Below are 23516 nucleotides of genomic sequence, written 5' to 3' on the forward strand. Positions count from 1 at the left end.
ATCTGTTTTCAGATTGCACGTGCTGATAATACGGTTGGTAATTTATTAGACATGATTTTCATCACCAGGTTTTGTTTATTATTTATCATCCAAAACTGTTCCTCCGGAGATATTGCTTGTGTAAGCTCGCACTGTATCTCCTAGGGGTTATATTTCTGACAGTAGATCTTGTACAGCGCCCTGACAATGCTATGTCATGAACTTGATGACATCACAATGCTATGACATCACTGCATATGTCTCATATGGCAGAACAGTGTTCAGAGATGTACATCTCATTGAAAATAGAATCTCAGCCCAGTGTCTATTGATGTGAAATTTATCAACACTATTTGATAAAAGCACTCAGGTGATGAATTTCATACACACTCGGTGAGATTCTTTACATAGTCCAGACTCGATTGTTTGCAGATAAAACTTTATAGCTGGAATATTGCTGAGTGTGGCATAAACCTAATCTCACCCACAGCATTGAGGCAGATTGTCACACATAGATTTTAAATACTTGGGAGGATGCCCTGTGTTTAATGCATGACAAATTTGTCTTTAGTAAGTTTCTGACATGCTTTATAATTGTTCATGAAATAATTATGATACAAAACAAATATTTTGTAGCCTCAAAAACCATTTAACACCAGGATATATGCCATTTTAATTTAACATTCACAAGAGGGAGCCACACTTAACATTAGGTTTAGCCGAGAGCCGCGACGGCTACATTAGGTTCAGTTTGTAATTTTGGATTTTGATGGGGGTTGGGGTATGGAACTCTTACCACATTGGCTGGTTTAAAGTTGTTTATTTACAGACAGCCCTTATATTGCCTGAAAATATTTGGGGGCGGCGCAACACAACAAAGAAATAAATAAAATCCAAATCAAAACACACTTCCTGTTTTGAAATACAGCCCGTCATAGATACAATTATCTGCAGACTCCAATAAACATATGTTGTTGTTGTTGCAGAACCGCTGGCTTTGGTCTTTTTTGTTTGTTTTTTTTCCACTCAGGTCATAAACCTGGTGGAAGTGTTTCACTGTTTGTCAAATTTACTGAATGGAGTCCCGAGTCTCTCACGAGTCAGTCCTGTTACACCAACCTATTCCATTAATATCCTTTACTTACCTTTGCAGGAAGAGCTTGTGGATCACATGATCACTTGACTGTCACGTGAAATTGCCCATATCGTGTGACAATGAATGTACGTTACATGATGTCGCCGTAGACAGTACCCCAGTTACAGGACCAGCAGGCGTTCCACCACATGTCATTCCTGTCCGCGTTTTATAGGCTGGTTTCACACTCAATGCGTCGACAACTTGCCGTATGAAGAGACGGAGCACAGTTTGCGCCTCGCATCGATAAGTACCGTTCTCAAATCAATCCGAACGCTGCCGAATCCCCCTGCCACAACTCTTAACTGTGCTGGGTGGGACACTACTATGCATGTGCAACCGAAATAACACTTGCGCATACACACACGCGCGCGCACGCACGCACACGCAATTTTGGTCCTAAAGTGACAATTTAAAGAAAAAAACAGGGATAATCTACAACAGGGATAGGTCACTCGCTTGCTTTCTTTACCATTTGTACCAATTAACATGTGCCTCCTCATGCTCCAACGCATACAGTGACTCGGTTTGTTCCCAGCACAAATTAAATGTGGATGAATGAATGAAAGAAAGAGAGAAAATGAAGTAAATATGTGAATGAGTGAAAGAATAAATGATACACCGCGGCCTTCCCTCACAAGAAATGTTAAAGAGCGCAAAAGTATCGCGATTATCAGCTGTCCTTTTTAAAAACTCTACATGGAAACATTTTTGTTTACATTAATAATTAATTCACATATCTTACTGCATGTGGGACCCGTGAAGGTCACGGGGTAGAATAGGCATTCAGCAACCTATGGTTGCCATAAAAGGCGACTAACGGGATCGGGTGGTCAGGCTCGCTGACTTGGCTGACACATGTCATCGGTTCCCAACTGCGCAGATCGATGCTCATGTTGTTGATCACTGGATTGTCTGGTCCACACTCGACTCGATTACTTACTTGCAAACACATTTCACCTGTTAGTATATTCCCCTCATAAGAATTAAAGGTGTATGTGAAAGATGTTTTTGAGGAAATAACTAGAAATACTCAAACAAAGGCGTGTAGCATTTCAATGGCGGATCAGAACAGATCGGCGATATTTTTCACACACCTCAATTACACCCTAACAATTTTTTAAGTCATAAAACTATCACCATTTCTTGCAAATACGTTTCCACTAAAAGCATGTTTCCCTTCTAAAAATTAAACGAATGTGTGAAAGAAGTTTTTATCCCTGATTTAAATATCTGACAATAGACAAAGGAAGTCTGCCACTCGCATTTGATGTAATTCCTCAAAATCTAAAGTTTTCCAGAAGGAGGGAGGAGCTTTGCAAGAAAAGGCATCATCCTGTTTTCCTGCCTATATGCATAGATGTATTGCCAGTACTTTCTCAAAATATGATATTGGTTCCTTGATCAATGACACACACTACCCTCAGTGGCTAAAAAAAAGAACCCGATGCCAAACTTTCAAAAATTATAATTTGTGTTTGGATTTCGATATTTTGAGGATTTATGGCTAGAAACATTCACCCGAACGCAGCAAAATTGACTCAATGACACAATGATGCACTTCTAAAATGAAAAGCCAGAAAAGTGAATTTATTCACGATCGTTTCGTGCACGTGCACGCATGACACACGTGACAGTATTCGGTGTAAAAACACATGAAAATGTTTGTCGACATTGACATTTTACGATTGCATTTGGGACCATGCCGAGATTATCGGCAGAGGAGAGAGAAAAGGCAGTTGGCATGATCCTGCTTTGTGTCACCCACAATCACGTCACCAGGATCTTCGGTTGTTGCAGGCTTCCAACAGACGGCACAGGACAGGCACAAGAGTAGCAGACCTCGGATCACGATCCCAGCAGCACACACATACTTGCATACCCTGCATTTGCGCAACCGATTCATCACTGTGACGTCATCAGCATGGACTGGGAAGGGGGGCGGTGTCCAGGAGACTTCGTCAGCATGGTATCCGAGACCCTACTGATGAGAGCAGATACTCCTGAACAGAAGTGAAGGCAGGCAACGAGTACATCGACGCAAAGGAGAGCATATGTCACGTCGCTGGGTGCAGGATGTTGAGCCTTTATGGTGGTGGTGGTGTGTGTGTGTGTTGAGAGAGGAAATAGAGAGAAGGGGAAGGAAGGTTTGAGATCGAATACAAGAGTGATCGCATACAGGTGGTGGTGTGTGTGTGTGTTGAGAGAGGAAATAGAGAGAAGGGGAAGGAAGGTTTGAGATCGAATACAAGAGTGATCGCATACAGGACATTTGAATATTATGTGTTTTCTGCAATTATCTCAAACATTTATTGACCTCGCTTAATATTCCATGCTCCTCACCTAGTTGTTTTCAAACTTCACGATTGATTTTAAGTTTATGTTTTGTCATCTTCCATTTTTTGACTTCATTAATGTGGTATCGCTTCTTTTGCCCCTGAGTGTATTCATCGTTTAAAACTAGTCTAGGCGGTCTGTAAATAATCGAGTCTGGCCCAGACAATCCAGTGATTTACAACTTGAGCATCGGTCTACGCAAATGGGAACCGATGACGTGTCAACCAAGTCAGCGAGTCTGACCTCCCGATCCCGTTAGTCACCTCTTACGACAAGCATAGTCACCTTTTATGGCAAGTATAGGTTGCTAAAATCCTACTCTATCCTGGCCCTTCACGGGTCTATGAATTAAAGGGTATCTATTCTATGTTATCATTTTAAGTACAAAACTATGATGAAGAGATGAATTCAGCAATGAATTCCCAGTCCCAAGCATAAGGTAAATACAATATTATAAAATAGTTTTCATAAAAGCACTGGCTACATAATACTGGTGATGATGGACATTTGACAGAAGTTACGTTTTCAGGTTTGAGCAAATATCAACTCTACATATATCAACGAACCCGGGTCTTGGGCATGACGAGCGAACGCTTTAACCACTAGGCTACCCCACCGCCTCTGCACACAGAGCTTCCCACAGTGAGGAAACATCTGTTATGTATTGTGAATGAACTTCAGAATGCACGAGATAATGGCCAAGTTTGTCTCCTTTCGCTATAAGATTTGTCGGCGTCCTTTGATACAATCGACCATTCAACATTGATACATGCACCAACTTGAATATCAGTTTAGAATAACCAGTGGAGCCCTCAAGTGGTTCACATCTTATCTCTCTGATATATGTCAAACAATAAAGACATCTAATGTGACTTCTCAAAGAGAATCCCTATCTTTCGGTGTACCCCAAGGGTCTGTGCTTGGACCTCTCTTGTTAATGTTGTACACCACTGCTCTTGGTGATTCTATCGACACGCAATGTGCAAATTATCACGGCTACGCAGACGTCATGCTACTTTTGAGAACATTTGCTGTCAGAGACTCCCAAAACGCTCTCTCCCATATAGAGTGTACTAGTACCATCAAGGCATGACTGACTTGCAACACATTGAAGATGGATGATGGAAAAACAGAAGCAATAATTTCTGGACAAAAACAGAAGACACATCCTTGTGGAGACAGAGACATATTGATTGGTTTTGTCAACATACTGTTCTCTTCTGCTGTCTAAAACCAAGGTGTTGTGACTGACCCTGATCTTCAAATGGAGAGCCAGGTTACTAACACTTGCAGAAGCTGTTCTCACCATCTTCGCAACATTAGTCATACTTGACTAATGCTCCCAGAGAAGCCACATGTGTCCTTGTACGGTCTTTAGTCCAGTCACGATCACACTATTGCAACAGTCTGTATCAAAGCTCCAGAAGGTGCAGAGCTCTAGTACAAGGATCATCAGCCGAACAAAGAATATTGAGAATGTAAAGGAACCTAGCCCTGCTGGAAAAAAACTAGAAAACTGGTTAATCCAAATCATTCAGAAATTTGAGAAAAACCCAAAGACTTTGGTTTGGTTTGAAATATTGGGGAACAAGCCTTTGCAAAATCATGTAATCTTTTCTGCTAAAAGACACATATATACCTGCAGTTTGAAGGAAATAATTCCAAAAGTTTATAACTTCTTAAACATTTTGAAAGACGTCTGTATTGTTGAAAAATTCATATCCAGAAGGAACAATAACTTTGATAATTTTTCAGACAAATAGTTTCCTTTATCCTCTATTTTCTAGCTCTGATTTAATCTATAATGAAACTTGAACAGTTGCTTTTTTGTTCTTGTATTATTTATGTGATGCTATCAATTGATGAACTTTGATCATGCCATTGTACACACTTTATGTATATGGATTTACTGCCTGTATTTGTGTTGGCCATTCCGGTTCCACTATTTGTTGGGTTGAGTTGGGTTTTACGTCACATCGGCATATTGGTGATGAGATCAAGTTTGCAGCAATTAACATTTTAAGAGTTTTGTTTTCATTTTACCACCATTTAAAAAGAGAAGATGTCATAGCATCGAATACAAAAGCAAGCAATTTGTTATCCTCCTTATGAAACTACAATCTGTGATATAGGTCAACTTCTCTCAGGAAACCTACGACAAGGTGCCCGGGAAAACAGATCTTTCAGATTTCTTGCAACACAGTGGGAGTTCCTTGCAGTTGAAAAGTCCACTCAGTCCAGCAAAATATGCTTGATGGTGAACATCTCATTGCAGGAGATACACGTGGGAGGTCCATCACCCTCCGTTTTCAGCAGATAGTCACGAGTAAAACGGTTGTGGCCAATACGATCATAAATATACTTCATAACGTCTTGATTGACAACCCAAGTAGGTATAACCTTTTTTGCATGAGATAACAAGTATAACTTTTGATTGTGATTTTGAAGCCACTAAACCGGGATCAGCAGTGGAGATTAGGGTTTGTCGGCCTTTGTGTGCTTTGTTGACTTGACCCGGCAGCCAGCAGAGGATGATGTCACATTGGCCTGTAGAAAGATCGTTATAAAGTTCTAATATGTCCATGATGGTAGGGTGACTTAAGTAACATTTTGCAGATCTTGAAGGCAGTATAATGAATCTGTAAACACGATTAAGTCTTTCAGGTGGGTCTGGTGTTTTAGATAGGTCAAAGCTGTAAAGATAGCTTTTGCCTTGGCAGAAGGAACTGTTGTCTGGAATTCTAGATGAGACAGTCTTGGATCCAATGACTGTAGCACTTGCAACTTGCTCATCAATTGTGGGTGTTATACTTGGAACGTAACTGGTTGTATTCATGTTGGAACACCAGAGGGTTTTTTTGCTGACTTTTTTAGTTTGGTGAGGGTAAGATTGATCAGTGGCTTCACAATCTGCCGGATGGCGAAGATATAATCTGGTAAGATGCTATGATATCCAGATCACTTTAAGATGCAGATATGTGTGGTTGAACTCTGATTCCAAGTGGTGGTGGAACCAGGCCTGGCACTTTAGAAAATAGGTTTTCATTTTGAGGGTTGAAAACACAGTTGTGTGCTGGATTGGGCTCATTTGAACGCTGTTTAGTGATATATTGCTGTGCAAGTTTAAAACATCGTTCTTCGAGGGAGGGTTCATTAGCCTCCGCATATATACTGTCGAACGTAGAGCTCCTAAGGGCTCCAAGGCAGAGCCTAAGGCCTTGATGGTGGAATCCACATTTTCTAGACTGCTCTTGATGGCTTCACCATAGACAATGGGGTCGGAATCTAGTTTAGTTAGAACCAGTGATCTGTACTGGTGAAGGAGGGTAGTCTGATCACCTCCCCATTCTGTATTTGAAACGACGTTTAGTACTTCAAGGGCCTTCAAGCACTTTGTTTTCAAATATTTTGTGTGGTAAGAATGTCAAGTGACGATCGAATGTGATTCCCAGGAATTTGGCCTCTTCTACACCTGTGATAGGTCTGGATCCTTGTGTGGTTTGTAATTACAGCGGAAGTGAATACAGTTTGTTTTGAATTTTGAGAACTTACAGCCATTTTCATTGGCCCATTTTTGGATTTTGGAGTTGTAGCTGCCTTTCTGTTGCATGCATATTCTTACCACAGCATGAAACATTGAAACATTGATGTTGAAATCATCCACGAAATGTGATCAATGAAATCGATGTCTGTCTGCTAAACGCTGACTAGCACCTCACCGATACTCTGAAAAGGCCTCATCATTCAGGTTCATATAAAAAGTACATCGATGCAACCACTCACCGCATCTCAAACAATCCACACACATATCGCCTCAGAAAAGTTGTTGTTACAGTTGCAGCAATGTCTCTACCCATCTTCATGAAAGAATAACCGAACTTATCAGTGAAAAAACACACCATGACAAGCACAGGTCGTCACATGATCGTGGAAGCATGCAACACCAGCACAGAGATGACTGACAGGTGCTGCTATCAAGGTTGGGGCAGAGGTTGGGTGATCACAGGCCAGTAAGATTTCATTCAACTCATAGCTCATAGAACGTTTCCACTCATGGTCAAGGAGTAAGATGAGAGCTGTATAACTTGTTATGGGATAACTATAGTACTCATTCTTCAGCTATCCAACTTCTTGCTTGCCAATCAAAGAGCATTCCTACGGGTATCAAGTTGTGAATTCTGAATCCTGTGCGTGTGAGGAATTGTTTCAGACTGAGTGTCTTAATGATAATAAGAATATAAGATTCTTTATGGACAACAACTTCTTTATTACATACGATGTGACGTTTTGGTATGGATCCTTATACTGTTGTCAAGCAAGAGTGAAGTAATACATCACAGAACAGACTTATATACATGAACAGGGATAAAGCAATAACAACATGTAGGTATGAATCAAAGGGGGAATTAACAACAACAGTGAATGGTGGTAATGATCTGACAATAAGAGGAAGCCAATGGTGACTGTAGCCAAAACAAAGTATACATGGCTGACAGGGTAAGCTGTAAAGTTATATTCTATCAGTTCATTGTATGCAGTTTGGATGATACATATACTTCACTCTTGCTTGACAATAGTATAAGGATCCATACCAAAACGTCGCATCATATGTAATAAAGAAGTTGTTGTCTATAAAGAATATTACTCTCTTATTTCTCACCAGCTTCTAATACTGCCAATCAAACAAAGTCTTAATGATAAGTGGCAATAGATCGTTTGTGGGCTTTCAGTTTAGAAACAAATGCAGCGGTCCAAATCCTTTAGAGCCAAATCAAAAGAAGCTCTAAATTCATCCTTCTGGGACGCTAAGAAAGATGAAAAAGTAGTTGGGTCCAAGACATGATTGGCAGACTAATATCGGAAGGCAAGGGCTTACTGCATGTGGATTTTCAACCGTGTTCGAGGAGGACTTTCTCTGAGACAAGCTGTAGTAGCACCTTGTACATAAGGCCAAAAGACAAAAAGTCAATAAATAGTTGCATCAAAAGTAAATAATTATGATTGTCCAATGACAAATGTAACAGAACTAAGAGTTTTGGTCACTAAAGTTGTGTTGAAGTTGAAGAAATAAGATGACATTTCAAGGGTAGTCTCAAACACATGCCCACTCAGTGAGTAACAGGGGAAAATATACTGAGTAAAAAAAATAAACTTCACAAAATGTAATTCTTAAAAATAATGAATAATTTTTCTCTGATGATACATTTATGTATCGGAAATGGGATCCCTATCTTTCGACTCTAGAAAAACGTGAGCAAAAACCACTCAAACCCATCCAGTTGTTGTGCAAATGACGTTAGTGCCAAATCAGGTTTTAAGTTGTCTTCATTTGCATGTTTGCTTTGTGTACAGGAAGACAACAGATTCGGGGGCGGAAGTTGCATGGTGTGGGGTGCTTTCTGTGGGAACAACTATTCCCATCCATGGAAATCTCACATCTGCTGCTTACAGCGACCAGGTACTCACCCCTGAACCCGTTCCTTTCATGGAAAGGTCATGGCCCAGGTCTACAGTTCCAGCATGATAATGCTTGGCCGCATACCGTGATGTTGACATGAAATTTCCTTCAAAATGCTGGAATCAACCTCATGGATTGGCCATAGAGGTCTCCTGACCTTAATCCTATAGAGCATGTTTGCAATGCACTTCATGGTCCAAGGCTTCATGGTCTTAGGAACCAACCTCAGAATTTGCATGAACTTGGTGCTGCCTTGCAAGAGCAGTAGCGCAGAAACCCCAACCACCTGTTCATAAGCATCAGGCAGTTGATGAGGACACAGTGTTTAGCAGTGGTGAATGCGCGGGGCGGCCATACACAATATTGAACTGAGAAATTTCCAATTTTTTATTCTTGTGACTTGACTTTAATTCTTGTGACTTGTGACACGGTTCGGGACACAAATGGATCGGTGATATCAAGGGTCATGGGGATCATGTATCTTTCAAGCAGTTCCAGAGAAGAAATAGTTCCCTCTGTAACACACCATAGTTCAGTTGTCCTTAGGTCTACCATCAAAAGACTTAATGTTCAGAAATCGCAAAGTATCAGACAAACACACTCAACAAGTTTAACAGCTTTTCAAAGTTTTTCTCAACCTTTTCCCAGTTAAGTCCGCTTTTGCAATAATCATGAAGAATTCTTAGAAAGTTTTTTGAAGAGAAGTTTGGCCTGGAAGTAGCACTCATCATGGAGGCCACAGAGGGCACACCCTGGTACTTTCTGTGAATAATTTGTACAGTGGTTTGTGGACACTAGTTATTGCAAGTTTGGAACCTTTGGAGCTGATGGTTTGAGCTCTGCACTTTTAGAAAACAAGTTCTCAGAAAAATGGTGAAAAACCTGGCCAAACACTTCAATTCAATATGACTACAATGTGTCTACTAACTACATTTTGAATAATCTGCCCATTGCTCTTGGGCCTAGAGTCCTGAGTTTTTGACACAATCAACTACACCACTTTGAACATCTTGGTGATGTTTTTCAAGCGATGCTGAGTGGTAGAATAATAAATAATAAGAATCATAACAATTACTCCTAGCCTAGGCATGGAACCCTAATATGAGATAAATATTCAAGCTATTTGGATTTTATACCATCACAATACCAAACAAACGCTTGTCCCTCAAACTGAGTACATATTTAAGACAATAATATGCTTTTCACTTCTGACCACATCTATTCTGATAATTTACTCAGCTGAAATTGGTAATAACATCAATAAATGGTCAGTAAATTAGTCAGGAAAGAGTTTCAAGCACATTTCATGCAACTTTGACATCGTCAGTATTGAATGACTTATACCCTGTTCATTTGCTCCAAAATGCACACTTGAGTACTTTCACAGATTACTTTCATTTGAATATGTTTTTGATTTGAAGACGTGAATATCCCTACAGACTAGTGAACTTATCACTAGTTTGTCTTTGTTACATGTGAACAACAGGAAATAATCAATCCATATAGAACATTGTATTTCTCCAGAAAACATTATATATGACAAGTTTGCAAAGATGATGAAACCTGAATTACACAGGGACAATGAGGACAGTAAATTGACAGTCATCACAAACATTATAAAGCTGACATGAGGTGGGGAAGTATTACTGTAATGTAGCATTGTCCATCTAACATCCGGCATCACAATGTCAGAGTGAGTTTTTGTCATTCTTAAAATCACAACTGGCTAGCGACCAGTTATCGCCATCTCTTTGTTAAAACCCATGCATATATCTAATCATATCAAATTAGTTGCTTTTCCGAACGACATTTTCAGAAAGATCTTGGATATCCCAAAATATTTCCATGGGAAGTAAACAAAAATCCATGTCAATAGAAAAAAGTATGTTTCTTTCTAACATAATAATATTGCGGGGTTGAGGAGGGATCTCACATGATAAACATACCTTTAACTTTCATGAAAAATCCTAAAAATGTTGGACCAATATATTATAACTTGTGTTTTTAATAACAAAGCAATAATTCTTTATGGTTTTGCATAAAATTGCACATAAAAGATAAATACTGCAGCATTCTACGTTCTTGTCTCCAGGTGAGACCATCGGCTGAATTGCTGCACAGTCAGCTGTAGTGGTGAATGCTGGTTCAGTTGCACAGTATAATCAGACATGATTTACACTATAGTTTCCTTTCAAAAGACATGTCCACAAATAACATTTCACATCATCCATTCAGGACAATTTGACAGTTAGAAAAAATTTAACGAGGTGAGTAAAACGTCAACAAAATCAGCTTATGTCAGCATTCGTCAACATTCACACTGACAGTAGATTTTGCTCAAATTCATTTTTTAAATAACGTACCAATTACGGAAGGTGCTCAATACATCAAGGTTGGAAAGAGGGTAATTTAATTACGAATTTTATGTCATATTTGGTGAATAACATGAACAATTCAGAAGTGCATGGCGATAAATTTAACAATAATTTGATAACAAATTTTGTCATATACACAAAAACAAAATTCATCAACAACCCTGAAGTGGCGATAACTCCTGTTAGTTGTTTGGAAAACACAATATGTACTACAGCGCTTCCTGATGGCCGTGTTACAGAAACACAATCAGCAACTGTAAACAAGCAGGATGCATCAGTGAATAGCTAATCTATTCATGAAAACTTTTATTTTTATCAGGTTGAAAAACTACTGAGGAAATCGCGAGAAAACACTAAAAAATGGTGATAACTGGTCACTAGCCACTACTAGTGCTGAAATTAGTGAGTTTTGTTTTATGGCACTTTCAGCAATATTCCAGCTATATGGCAACAGTCTGTAAATAATCGCGTCTGGACCAGACAATGCATGAGCATCGATCTGTGCAATTGTGAACCGATGACATCAGTCAACGAAGTCAGCAAGCCAGATTCTGTTAGTTGCCTCTTATGACAAGCATGGTTGCCTTTTGTGATGCTCTACGCCGGACCTTCACAGGTCTCTGGCCTCAGTATCTGAAATATCCATCTCTCTTACGTCTGACATAAAGAAAGAGTAACCCTTTCACAGACTGCTAAAATGTCTGCACAATTTCCACACAGAACCTATCTGCCTTCTGAGATTAACTTTTATTCCTTAATAACATTGTTTCTAATCATCTTCCAAATTGTGAACTTTCAATTTTTAATGCCACAAAACTAATCCCCATGTATGGTATATGTCTAAGAAAACAATCCAAAGCTGACATCACTGACTACTTCCCAGCTTTAATAACTCTGTTATGGTAAGTACACCCATAATTTCTTCCTGTGCCTCCATGGCTGGAAGAGGAAAACCAGATAAGCTCTTAATATTGGTGACAAAAGGAAGAGTGCAAGGTGCTGTGTGTCTGACATGTACATAACCTTACAGAAAACAGATTGTTAAAGTCAGGCCAAGCAAAAAATAGGCAGTCTAGATTCACAGAACAGATGCTGCTTACTGATGACTCTAGTGAAATATAGATACAGATTATTACACAAGCAAGTGTGACATATGACTAAGCAAGAGCAAGGACAATACATAATTTTGAAGACTTTCATATATACAGTGAGACAATTTGTGTAGATTATTTGTTCTTTGAATATGTAAACACTCTCAATGCTCTTTTGATTGGCAAATTTTTGATAAGGAACATATCACTGGCGAAACTGTCCCTATCTTACCAAAAATGTTTTCATAATAGTTGCAGATCCAACTTATATTCCTCTTGTTATGCAGCATGTGGAAATATGCTATCATACTTTCCAGTTCGGTAAAATATGTCTTTTGAAGAAATAATTCATTTTATTACTATCAGTCAATCTCAAAATCACTGCCACTGTCTTCGCCTTGTGACAAAGGTATTCGCAGTTCCCCTGTAACTATATCCCGAACACCAGGTAATAATTCTTCAACTGGGAGCACACCATGTCTGAAAAAAAAACCAAGAAAACACCTCAGGGATTAATTGCTGCTCAGTGATATTCAACAAGTTAAACCATTCATAAAACTTACAAACACAAACAAGAAAGGTGTTTCCAACAGAAACTAAATACATGTAGATGCAGACTCATTCCAGTGCCATCATTTTCCTGAACTGTGCCATCAGAAACATGTATCACGCACCATGTAACTTTACCAGTGTGATGAAGGGCTATAGGCATACTTCAAATTGGTGCAAAGGACACCAGATTTCAAGTTACAGACCAGGCAGTTATAAATGACCAGTCATCTACACATGGCTACTGAGTATGTTCAGAAACTTGTACCAGAAACTTGTGGTACCACTGTTAACATATCAACACCTTAACACCGTCTGGCATGTTCACAACAATGTTTGGTTCACAGAAATAGAGCAAATCACCAATGGCCTAGTGTAAAGTTTTCACAGTCCAAACTGGCTCTGGCTTTCTGCATAGGCATGCCTTCTCACCTTACTGGTGGCAATATTTGTACTGTTTACATTCCATGGTAGCCCACCTGAACTGTGGAGTATTTGACAAGTCTTCTTCATATTGCCAGCCATTTGGTGACTGATCAAAATCACAACCCACAGTACAAACAAATGCCTGATCTGCATTGTGTTCAAGGTGAATTACTGGGCAAGAGTTCATGTTGTTTACTATGTATCTGTGTTGTATCTCTTGTTTGTATGCCCCCTTCCAACATAGTCACTGCTCTTTCTTGTCAATCCATTGCCATGTGTGGAAGTAACATATTTTGTATATTCTTACATGTTGTGTATTTATTAGACTATATGTAAAATAAATGCTTGAAAATTCATTGCATAGTTTTAGTCACATTTTTTATCCTATTACTCTGCCTTAACTATCACTCACAGCCAGTTCACTGAGCATGCTTACAGCATGTTCACTACACAACACAATAACATAAGCCCTTTCCCACTTGCAGACCTACCATACAAATGGTGAACAAATCATCAAAACTGAACTCATATACACCAAAACAGAAAAAAAAAATCACCAGAAACTGTCACGATATCCTCTAAACCCGAAACAACCCCCTGTAATGGAAAATTAATCATTTGAAATGGAAACAAAACTCGTGCTTCAGCTACAATAAAGCCCAAGAACGATTGCCGAGTGCACACAACGGCAGTCACAGCATTAAAAAATGGCAACCACAGCATCCCGAAATGGTTTAAATATCATCAGGCTGTAGCCAAATTGTGCAGAATCGCAAGCCTGACTCTGAGAAGTGTGAACATAGGTTTGAAGCTTAATACAATAGGGGGTTGATGTGATACATCTTGATATCAAATTTTCAAGATTAGACACTCAACTGGTCAGCAGAATTGTGCAAATTAATACAAAGTGACAGCATGTTATTTATTCATGTGATGCACACTATACCATCACAGAACAGACAGACTTTGTGAATTTGTTTTTGTATGTTTGACATTTCAGTTATTTTGATTTACTTTCTAAACAACTATCAATGGGGCCCTGGAATGACCTTGTGTTTGATTCCCCATTTCTGATGTCCCCCAGCCTTGTTACTGCCAGAATAATGCAAAAAGAGGCATAAACTAAGTGGCAAGTCAATGAGACCTCATTCAGAAAATTCCAGCTCTCACAATGTATTAAACTCAAATAATTAAGATACATACTCTTGTAAAAAGCACTCTATATCAGAAGCGAAAAAATCCTCTCCAAATTCATCTGAGAGTCGGACATAATTTCCTATTAATTCTTTGTTTCTGTATATCAAGAGTGCTGGAACACCATTGGCAGCCTGAAATCAAAATAAAGAAAATTGACATTGGTGACAAATAAATGTAGTCTTGCAGAAACAACAAACAGAAATAATGCCTTCACCATGTTTTCAGGATGACCTAAATACATGGCAAACAGCCAATGAATAACTGACAGCATTCCAATCCAGTTCTTTTCACATCATTTGCCATTCTGACTATAGGATTATTTACAATCTTGTAGGACTTCTCATTCTGAAGCTCTTATAATGCGTTTTGACCTGTTGAGATATGATTTGATCAAATGACAGCAGACAATAAAATGTAGTAAAGATAACCTTCCTTTAACTCATTAAGACAGAGAGACGCATATGTGCGGCAAATTAATTAGCTTCTCACAGCGTATGGTTGGTAATAAAAAGCATCCCTTATTCAGCGAGAACCACACATGGTCGTCAGCAGAAAGCACCTCTCATTCAGCGACAACCTCACATGTGCTTTTTACATTTTAATTTCGTACTGTACCTATTATTTCTAGTAGTACTGATCAAAGATTACCTTTTCTTATGAGAGAGGTTACTTTCTGCATTAATCAGAAGTATTAAAGTGTTTTAATAACAATAGCTTATACAATGGGTTTATACAGGTAAATGAACACATGTCTGCAAGAAAGGGGAATATGAGATGATGTTACAGGAGGTAAGTGTTTGTTACTTGTCATTGGGAGTGAATACTAAAATACTTTTTTTTGCACATTGATTGAATTAACAGTGACAAGGTTACAAAAAGCCTTCTTCGAAAATTAAATCATCGATTCATTCGTTATAATAGTGTATATAATGAATCGTAGACATGAATAGTGTTACATCCATGTTCGTATAAATTTGAAATAAACCAAGTTACTAATTTAGACCCAACTCAATTGCGACTATTGATTTTTCATAATTCTAAAGTTGATAATAATACATAATCTCAGAATGCATGTCCAGGCACAGTTTTGTATCGTTGCAAGTGTAAAACAAACTAATGCGCTGTTATATCATTGGACAACCTGTTTTATGGAGTCACGCCCATTCTCAATCTTCAGTTGCATTCAAAACAATAAATTAACTAGCTAGACACACAATTAATTGGCAAGCGGCAGACATGATAGACTTAATGTTTTGATATCTCACCGAAAACAAAGGTAAAAGCCGTGATCAATGTTAATAAGAGGTAAACGTCCAACATCTTGCCGATGCCAGCTTTGGTGTTCGGATATACGAGGCAAATTTGTACACATTTTGATGTTTTGTTAGCAAAATTGACCGTTCGGATACGGAAACTGAACATTCAGATATACGAGGTAAATTGTCACTAGAAAAATTCGTTTTTTTTGTGAAGAATGTTCGGAAATCTGGATATCTGAAGTTCGGATATACGAGGTCTGACTGTATATATTTATATATTTTATGAAACATTTTCAAAGGAATTGTATTGTTCATTGAATTTGTTTATTTCATTTTATTGATAAAACCAGTGTTGTATAACGAATGGCCAGGTGCTCACTCATCACAAAGATTTCACGATTTACTATCATTGTTTTCAATAACATGTTCAATTTACAGTTGAAAAGAAATATTGTAATGACAATATATCAAACTGTTACTATATTTCTACAAAAACTAAAAAATTATAAGACTACACCACTACATTAGCATTGTAGGAATTTTGAATTTGTTCTTGTTTATTTCTAGCAAAGTTTTCCTTAGCTGTGTGCACTCTGCATACTTGTAGCTCTCAAAGGGAGATACTTCGGATTTGTTTGCACACGTTTTTTGATTCGTCATGTTTCGGACCTTCGTTTCGACACTCCAGCATAAAAACGAGAATCTACTTATGACGTCGAATATCTTGTCTGTCAACAAAATTAAACAGGAATATAGGAAGATTCTGAATTGTCGTTTTGAAGTGATATTTTATGAAACCTAGAAACCAACAAGCACTATGTACTATTAAATCAGTTAAGACGTAGAGTTACACCCCTTTATCTAGCCTCGTGTAAGAATGTCGAGTTTGGATTGGTCCACATGACTCTGATTAAATACCATGTATATCCATCACGATCCGTGAGCTGGAGTATAAAAGTCGTGTACTCCCGCTATGAAAGTCATATCACCCCGCTATGCCTCGGTGACGACGCGACGTGAGAAAAGCGTGCATTGACACGCCTTTAGTAATGTGTGGTGCATTGAGGTCAAACGATCAGCTGGTGTCAACATGGCAGCAATGACACGTGTTGTGTTGTGTGTTGTTTTGTTTTGATCTAGTGAAAACATTCAGCCTGATAAGTGTGTTATCACATCGTGTCTAGGGAAATACAGGGTTTTATCAGTCCCTCGTAAGGTTGTATACCTTACTTAGGACTGAAAATATCCCGTATTTCCCTCGACACGATGTGATAACTTAAATTATCCATCTGCCGAGTTACGTCAGATAGTTCTCTCTTGTTTGTTAGACCGCCTCCTCACTCCTTGTTGGTGTCAAGTTTGAGTGTGATGACTGACCGGAACATTTGTTCCAACATTTAATTGAGTTTGCAGAAGACAACTTGTTAAAGCATGAAGATGGAATCACTCACCATGGACAGCTCCCTGATGAAGGGATTATATCCTTCCTTGGAAAATTTTATCATTCTTACATGGCTGAGACTTATTCACCAAGATCTACCAAAGCTTGTTTAAAACCTTCATACAAGAAGGATACCAATCTCCAAACAATGAATACTTGACTTAAGACCACATGCCTTACACTTGACAGTGGTGCAAAATGTGGTTACCTATGTGGTCATCTACACAGGTGTGGACATCAAACCCAGAAAACAGTCTGCTCACCAAGCAGATGATATTTTGCTAATGAAGGTTGTTGGTGAAGGTGACATTAACCTCCATCGAGATGGTACAGATTTTTCTTTCAATGGGCTTCTTGTAGAAGACCTTGATGTTGAAGTGTTGGCAGGTATTCCCTTTATGGAGGTCAATAATATGACCATACAACTACCAAAACGTCCAGTTATCCCTTCTGATGGAACTATTTACACCTTCCCAGCAAAGAGTAATTCTATTCCGAACAAGCCATCCATCAGACACATATGTCCATCATACAAGCCCCAAATCGCCAGGTGATTTCATAGACTTGTGTGTCCCTGAAGTCTAATGAAGATGTAAGTCTTGCTGTTGAACCCCGACCTGACACTAGATCTGATCATTCTACACTGTCACCTGATTGGCCAAAGCTAGATATCATATCCAGAGTAAATGGAAGGATCAGGGTACCAAACCTGACAGAAATTCAAGTCTTAAAGAAGCATGAACATTTCAGGTTCGCAAAGTTCAAGTTCAAGCACATGACATCTCTCCCAACACAGGACCTGTCAACGTCCCAAAGACTACTTCTGTGACTTTCGTGACTTTCCACCCTGATCACATCTTACTTGAAAATTTCAAGTCCATGTTCAATCCTGTAAATAGGGAATATGATGAAGTCTTTGACCTAAAAATCAAGTGTACAATCGAGCATCCAGACCCTTCCAGGCACCCATCAACATGGGAAATGTTCAGCCACCATGATGCAAGGATAGAGTTTGTTACTAGAGTGAATTTTCTGTAATCTGTATGATCTTTAATAAAGTGATAGTTATTGTTGGGTATCACAGAAATAGTATTTTAGCGACAGGCCTTCTTGATATTGCTCCATTTACCTGCCCTGGGCAAGCCATTGTTTACTTCCTCTCGCAGAGGCTGTTCATGAATGTTCTGGCTCAAGGACGATACAGCCATGGCTTGCTGGAACATTCTCGACTGTGTGTCATATATACATGTACAACCGACAACCAAGAATCCATGCCTGACTGTTCACTGATCAAACAAGCTTCACTTAGATTTTCTGCTCTTTCTGTGTAATTCCATGGGTTAATAATTCATATTTGTGATCCATTACCTTAGACTGGTGACTCAAGTGCATTGTACAAGAAATCTGTATTGTGATTCATTGTAACTTGATCAGGGTTTGCTCAATATATTATTGAATATTTCAGACTTGTCTATGTTGTATTTTGCTGGTTCAGATAGAATTTGTTATACCTTTGTCATGGCAATTTCTTAACCATAACAAGTTCCTCAGTACAGCCGAGACCAACTGGTTGAGCTACGAGAAAAGTTTGATGAAACTGAAGATTTGAGTGTATTTGTTTGACCTGAAGATACCAACACAATGCAAAGGACTCAATGACATACTGTGGGGTCTATGTAAGATCAGCAATGGGTATGCATGGTTCAGAGATATCTCTAGAAGAATTGATGAGTGGTATCTTTGGTGACTTATTGCAAGAAATATCCATTGGAAAGGTAGTTGATGATCTATACTGTGGTGCCAACAACCCTGACGATTTGCTAGTTGTTGGGAAAAGAGTATTACAGGTAGGCCAATACAATGGACTCTAGTTATCTGTAAAGAAGACATACATTGGCACTGGACACAAGGTTCCACAAAAGCGAGTCCTCACCATGTCACCACTCTGGCCACTTCTATGCCTTGAGATTTGAAATATTGATCGTCCCCCTGTTGTTGTTCAAACAGATCACGTTCCAGGCTTCAACAGAATGACGAAGTCCTCCACATGAACAGGTGGGTGATAGAGAGGGCGAAGAACATCAATGAAAATGGAGACCCCTTGTTGGTATCCTTCAGTGATCAATAGTTCCCGTCTCAGTATATCTCTTGGTTGGAATTATATTTGAAAATGTATCTGACATTTATACATTTGACACTGAAATGTATCTTGATGGATTCAATGTACAGTATATAGACTATACAAATATATGTATTCTCCAGGACTGAATAAAAATATGTGGAAAAAAATCCAGTTGGTGAAAAGGCAATCCAGGAACAAAAAGGTGAGATACTGTGTTAAAACCCTGTTCGTGGCCCTGTTTCTGAACTACACTAGCATAGCCACAGCTAGATTAAATACCCACATCTGGTCCAGTGGCATGTCTGCTGGAGAAATGTTGATGCAGCATGACCAGTCTACCAACAAACAACTCCCGTTGCCAACATACAACAGTAGAACTTACCAACATACAACAGTAGAATCACTAACCATGGTCCTTGCAATATTTCCCAAGCATTCCGATGACAACGTTTACCAGCACTGAGGAACAATGCTGTGAGCCAATAAAACCAACTTCCAGTACAGTTCAAAGATATGCATACATGGACCCACTGTGTGCTTTCAAGATCCCTGAGGAAATTGCTATACCTCCATCTGTGGTCTCTCCATAGAGTGACAGTCAAAGAACACTTCCTGATCATCATGTGACTAATAATATGAGGTTAGTGAATGTCCAAAACAGAAACGACGGCCTCCACTGAGACTATGTCACAGATTTCTAGTTCTACCACAAGTATGTTTAAGTTACGTAAATGTGCAAGTGAAGAGCAGAATAACCTTATTGAACCCAAGGGCAGTATTCCTTATGATGGTTCAGTCACTCAAATCGTTGTCCTTGGTTCCAAGTTCATATTGTCAACGTTTCCTTTTGAAAACCATGTTGAGTTGAGGTGTAAATGTGCTAATCAAGCACAAAATAATCCCTTTGGAACCTGAGAGCAGTCTACCTAAGAATGGTTCGATCTATTCAGATTTCAGGTTCCTCTTATTTGTCCATTTCAATGGGCTTTACAGTTATACCATTTGGAATCATCATATGCCCCTATAGTCCTATCTGGACCAGAGGAAAGTTTACAAGATTATAGTTTATCCTTTCTGAAATCTGATGTGTGAGGATGGCTTTTCACAGGAGTTGCTGTTTCGTTTCCTACCATGTGTACTACATCATAAAAAAAAATATGGAGAAGAAAATGAACTCACACCAGTACAATAGCACTATATAGTATCCATCTGCCAAGACATTTAGAGCTGTCTTGATCATGGGACTGCCTCCTCTCTCCAACGATGTGTGTTGTATATGGTTATGAACAAAGTTAAGAAGATATTCAGTGTCCTGTGGATGTCATGAGTACACCATATTAAAGGTGACATGTTTTACAAAAGAGTCTTTCAGACAGTGCTGGTGGGAAACAAAGCTAGATTTTCATCCATCTGTCTTGGGGCACAAAAACCATCCCCTGATGGGTGTCAAATACTACCCTGATAAATTGAAACTTCTGAGTTGGCATTAATTCCAACGTCGCTGAATTCAACATCCAAGCAGTTTGCTGGCGAACTGCAGATATTGAAGTCAAACGACTGGATGCAGTTGTATGTGTAATTCACGAAAACTATTCCCTGATAATATTCAGGAAACTCATAATCAACTTGGTAGTCATAGCATGGAAAGAAACAACAGTCATAGCATCCAAGAATGGCATAAAAATCTTAGGAATGTATGGTTCACCAACCAAAGTAATCGTTCGCTAGATGGAGTGATATTGGTTGTAGATCACTGCACTGAGACCATCTGATGAAAATTATAAATGCCATATATCTATAACCAGCAAAGTCACAAAGTCATATATCTGCCAAGATCTTTTGAAAGATATGAAACGGTTTTCGAGTTGTGCTCTGGGAACGAAGCCCATCCCTCCATTTTGAGACTAAGTCCAAAATGTTTCCATGGAAACCAACGAAACATACCTCTCAATTTTGAGACTATGTCCGAAACGTTTCCATGGAAAACCGAGAAAATAATAAATAGCAAAAGCCTGTAAATAGCAAAAGGCACCACTTTAGGTTCTGATTGATATATCTACTAAGTTTTGCACAAAAAAATTGAACGGATTTTGAGTTCTGCTCCAGAAACGAAGCCCACCCCACCAAAAGACTAACACCAAAATGTTTCACGGAAAAGCGAAAAAAATATAAATGCCCCAAATCTGTAAATAGCAAAAGGCACAACCATAGGCTGAGATTACTATATCTATCAAGTTTGGTCTAAAAATATTGAACAGTTTCTGAGTTATGCTCCGGAAACAAAATGATTACGAACGGACGGACGGGGCGTCGACTATATCACCCCACATTACATGCCGGGGGGATAAAAACCTGTAAATACCAAAAGGCACCACTATAGGTTCTGATTGATATATCTACCAAGTTTTGCAGAAAAGCATTGAACGGTTTTTTAGTTCTGCTCCGAAAATGAAGCCCATCCGTCTATTTTGAGACTTTGTCTGGAACATTTGCATGGAAACCGAGAAATTAATACATTTTTTGAGTTCTGCTCCAGAAACGAAGCCCACCCCACCATAAAACTAACACCAAAATGTTCCATGGAAAAAAGAAACTAATATAAATGCCCCAAATCTGTAAATAGCAAAAGGCACAACCATAGGCTGAGATTACTACATCTATCAAGTTTGGTCTAAAAACATTGAACGGTTTCTGAGTTATGCTCTGGAAACAAAATGATTACGGACGGGGAGACGAGGTGTCAACTATATCACCCTGCATTACATGCCGTGGGGATAACAAAGTCCGAAATGTTCCCATGGAACCCAAGAAAATGCTAAATCCAAAAAACATGTATATAGCAAAAGGCACCACTTTAGGTTCTGATTGATATATCTACCAAGTTTTGCAGAAAAATATTGAACGGTATTTGAGTTCTGCTTCAGAAACGAAGCCCATCCCACCATAAGACTAATACCAGAATGTTCCTGGAAAAACAAAAAATAAATAAAAAGGCTAGAAATCTGTAAATACCAAAGGGCACAACTGTAGGTTCAGATTATTACATCTATCAACTTTGGTCCAAAAATATTGCCCCCCCCCCCCCCCCCCCCACACACACACACACACACACACACACACACATATTACATACTGGGGGGATAAAAAGGCAGAAAGATTCAATGGTATTTCTACAGTTTTATCTGTCTGGGTTCTGTACATTCAGAGGAAACTTTGCCGCTACAAGTCATATCAATGTTTCAGTTTACCATAATGTTTTAAAAAATGCCCTTACCAGTTTCATGGAATATTGATAAAACACTTGTCATACTTACAAAGTTTCCACTCAGACTGGCAGCTGCTGCCTGAATTTTGCAAAACTTCACCCTTGGATACTCTTGTGCTAAACACATCAAACAACCATTCATTGCCTCACAAGCTTGAGAATTCTGTAAAAGAGTAGAAGAAATCACCAATACGTAGAATGAGAAACTCATGTATAACTGCTTTTTATGTGCATTGCTGGAAACCCATGAGAGTCACATCAACAGCTTAAAGTAACAACAAATATTTGTAGTAGTAGTAATGAGTACTAGCTCAAAGGCAAATATCTTAAAAGGAATTAAAAACTATATACATATACACTACATATGCTCTATAAATAAACTAATCTCAATAACTGCTACAGTAGAACATGGATATAGCGAACACGGATATAGCGAACAAACGGATATAGCGAACAAATTTAAAAGTCCCGTCAATGGTCCCTTTATAATATCATTAAAATTATATGTGAATAACGAACTCGTGAGTAGCGAATTAACGGTTATAGCGAACTGATTTCCTGACCCCAAGCCCAATTAATGACGTGAGTAGCAAACTCACTCAGTGTCAGCTCAGTGTCAACTCAGCAACTTAGCGGTATACACCAACCTTGTGGGCGGTGAATCAACATTGTTTAACCTCGTTGGCGGTGAATCAACATTGTTTAACCTGGGCGGTGAATCAATATTGTTTGATAGTCATTAATTAATTAACAAAAGAAACACATCGCGTTTAAAAGCTTGACTGATACACGGATCTTCAATTCGCTCTCGTCGCTATGGCAGGCAAACGTAAAGCTATCACCTTTGACACAAAGCTTCAGATAATCCAGGCTGTAGAATCA

General features: G+C 38.9%; 2 protein-coding genes across 8 annotated transcripts in view; both read right to left on the minus strand.

Moving 5' to 3' along the window:
• The window catches only part of LOC137296217 (ras-related protein Rab-7L1-like), a 142924-nt gene extending 141646 nt beyond the window's left edge, over nucleotides 1-1278 (minus strand). The window contains exon 1 of one of the 2 annotated variants that reach the window (XM_067827955.1): nucleotides 1125-1278. The gene's annotated coding sequence lies outside the window, so the exon portion shown is untranslated. The remainder of the gene's footprint in view (nucleotides 1-1124) is intronic. The other variant, XM_067827956.1, reaches the window with a different exon arrangement.
• Nucleotides 1279-9278: 8000 nt separating this feature from the next.
• Nucleotides 9279-23516, minus strand: part of LOC137295790 (phosducin-like protein) — a 94024-nt gene continuing 79786 nt past the window's right edge. For 5 of the 6 annotated variants that reach the window (XM_067827335.1, XM_067827338.1, XM_067827334.1 and 2 more), the window contains 3 exons: nucleotides 22684-22797; nucleotides 14554-14678; nucleotides 9289-12855 (listed from right to left, as the gene is read on the minus strand). In XM_067827335.1, the coding sequence (XP_067683436.1) occupies nucleotides 12738-12855; nucleotides 14554-14678; nucleotides 22684-22797 (357 nt within the window). In that variant the 3' untranslated portion in view covers nucleotides 9289-12737. Of the gene's footprint in view, nucleotides 12856-14553; nucleotides 14679-22683; nucleotides 22798-23516 lie in introns of all 6 variants that reach the window. The other variant, XM_067827336.1, reaches the window with a different exon arrangement.

The sequence above is a fragment of the Haliotis asinina genome, chromosome 9 (genome assembly GCF_037392515.1).
Source record: "Haliotis asinina isolate JCU_RB_2024 chromosome 9, JCU_Hal_asi_v2, whole genome shotgun sequence".
NCBI lineage: Eukaryota > Metazoa > Mollusca > Gastropoda > Lepetellida > Haliotidae > Haliotis > Haliotis asinina.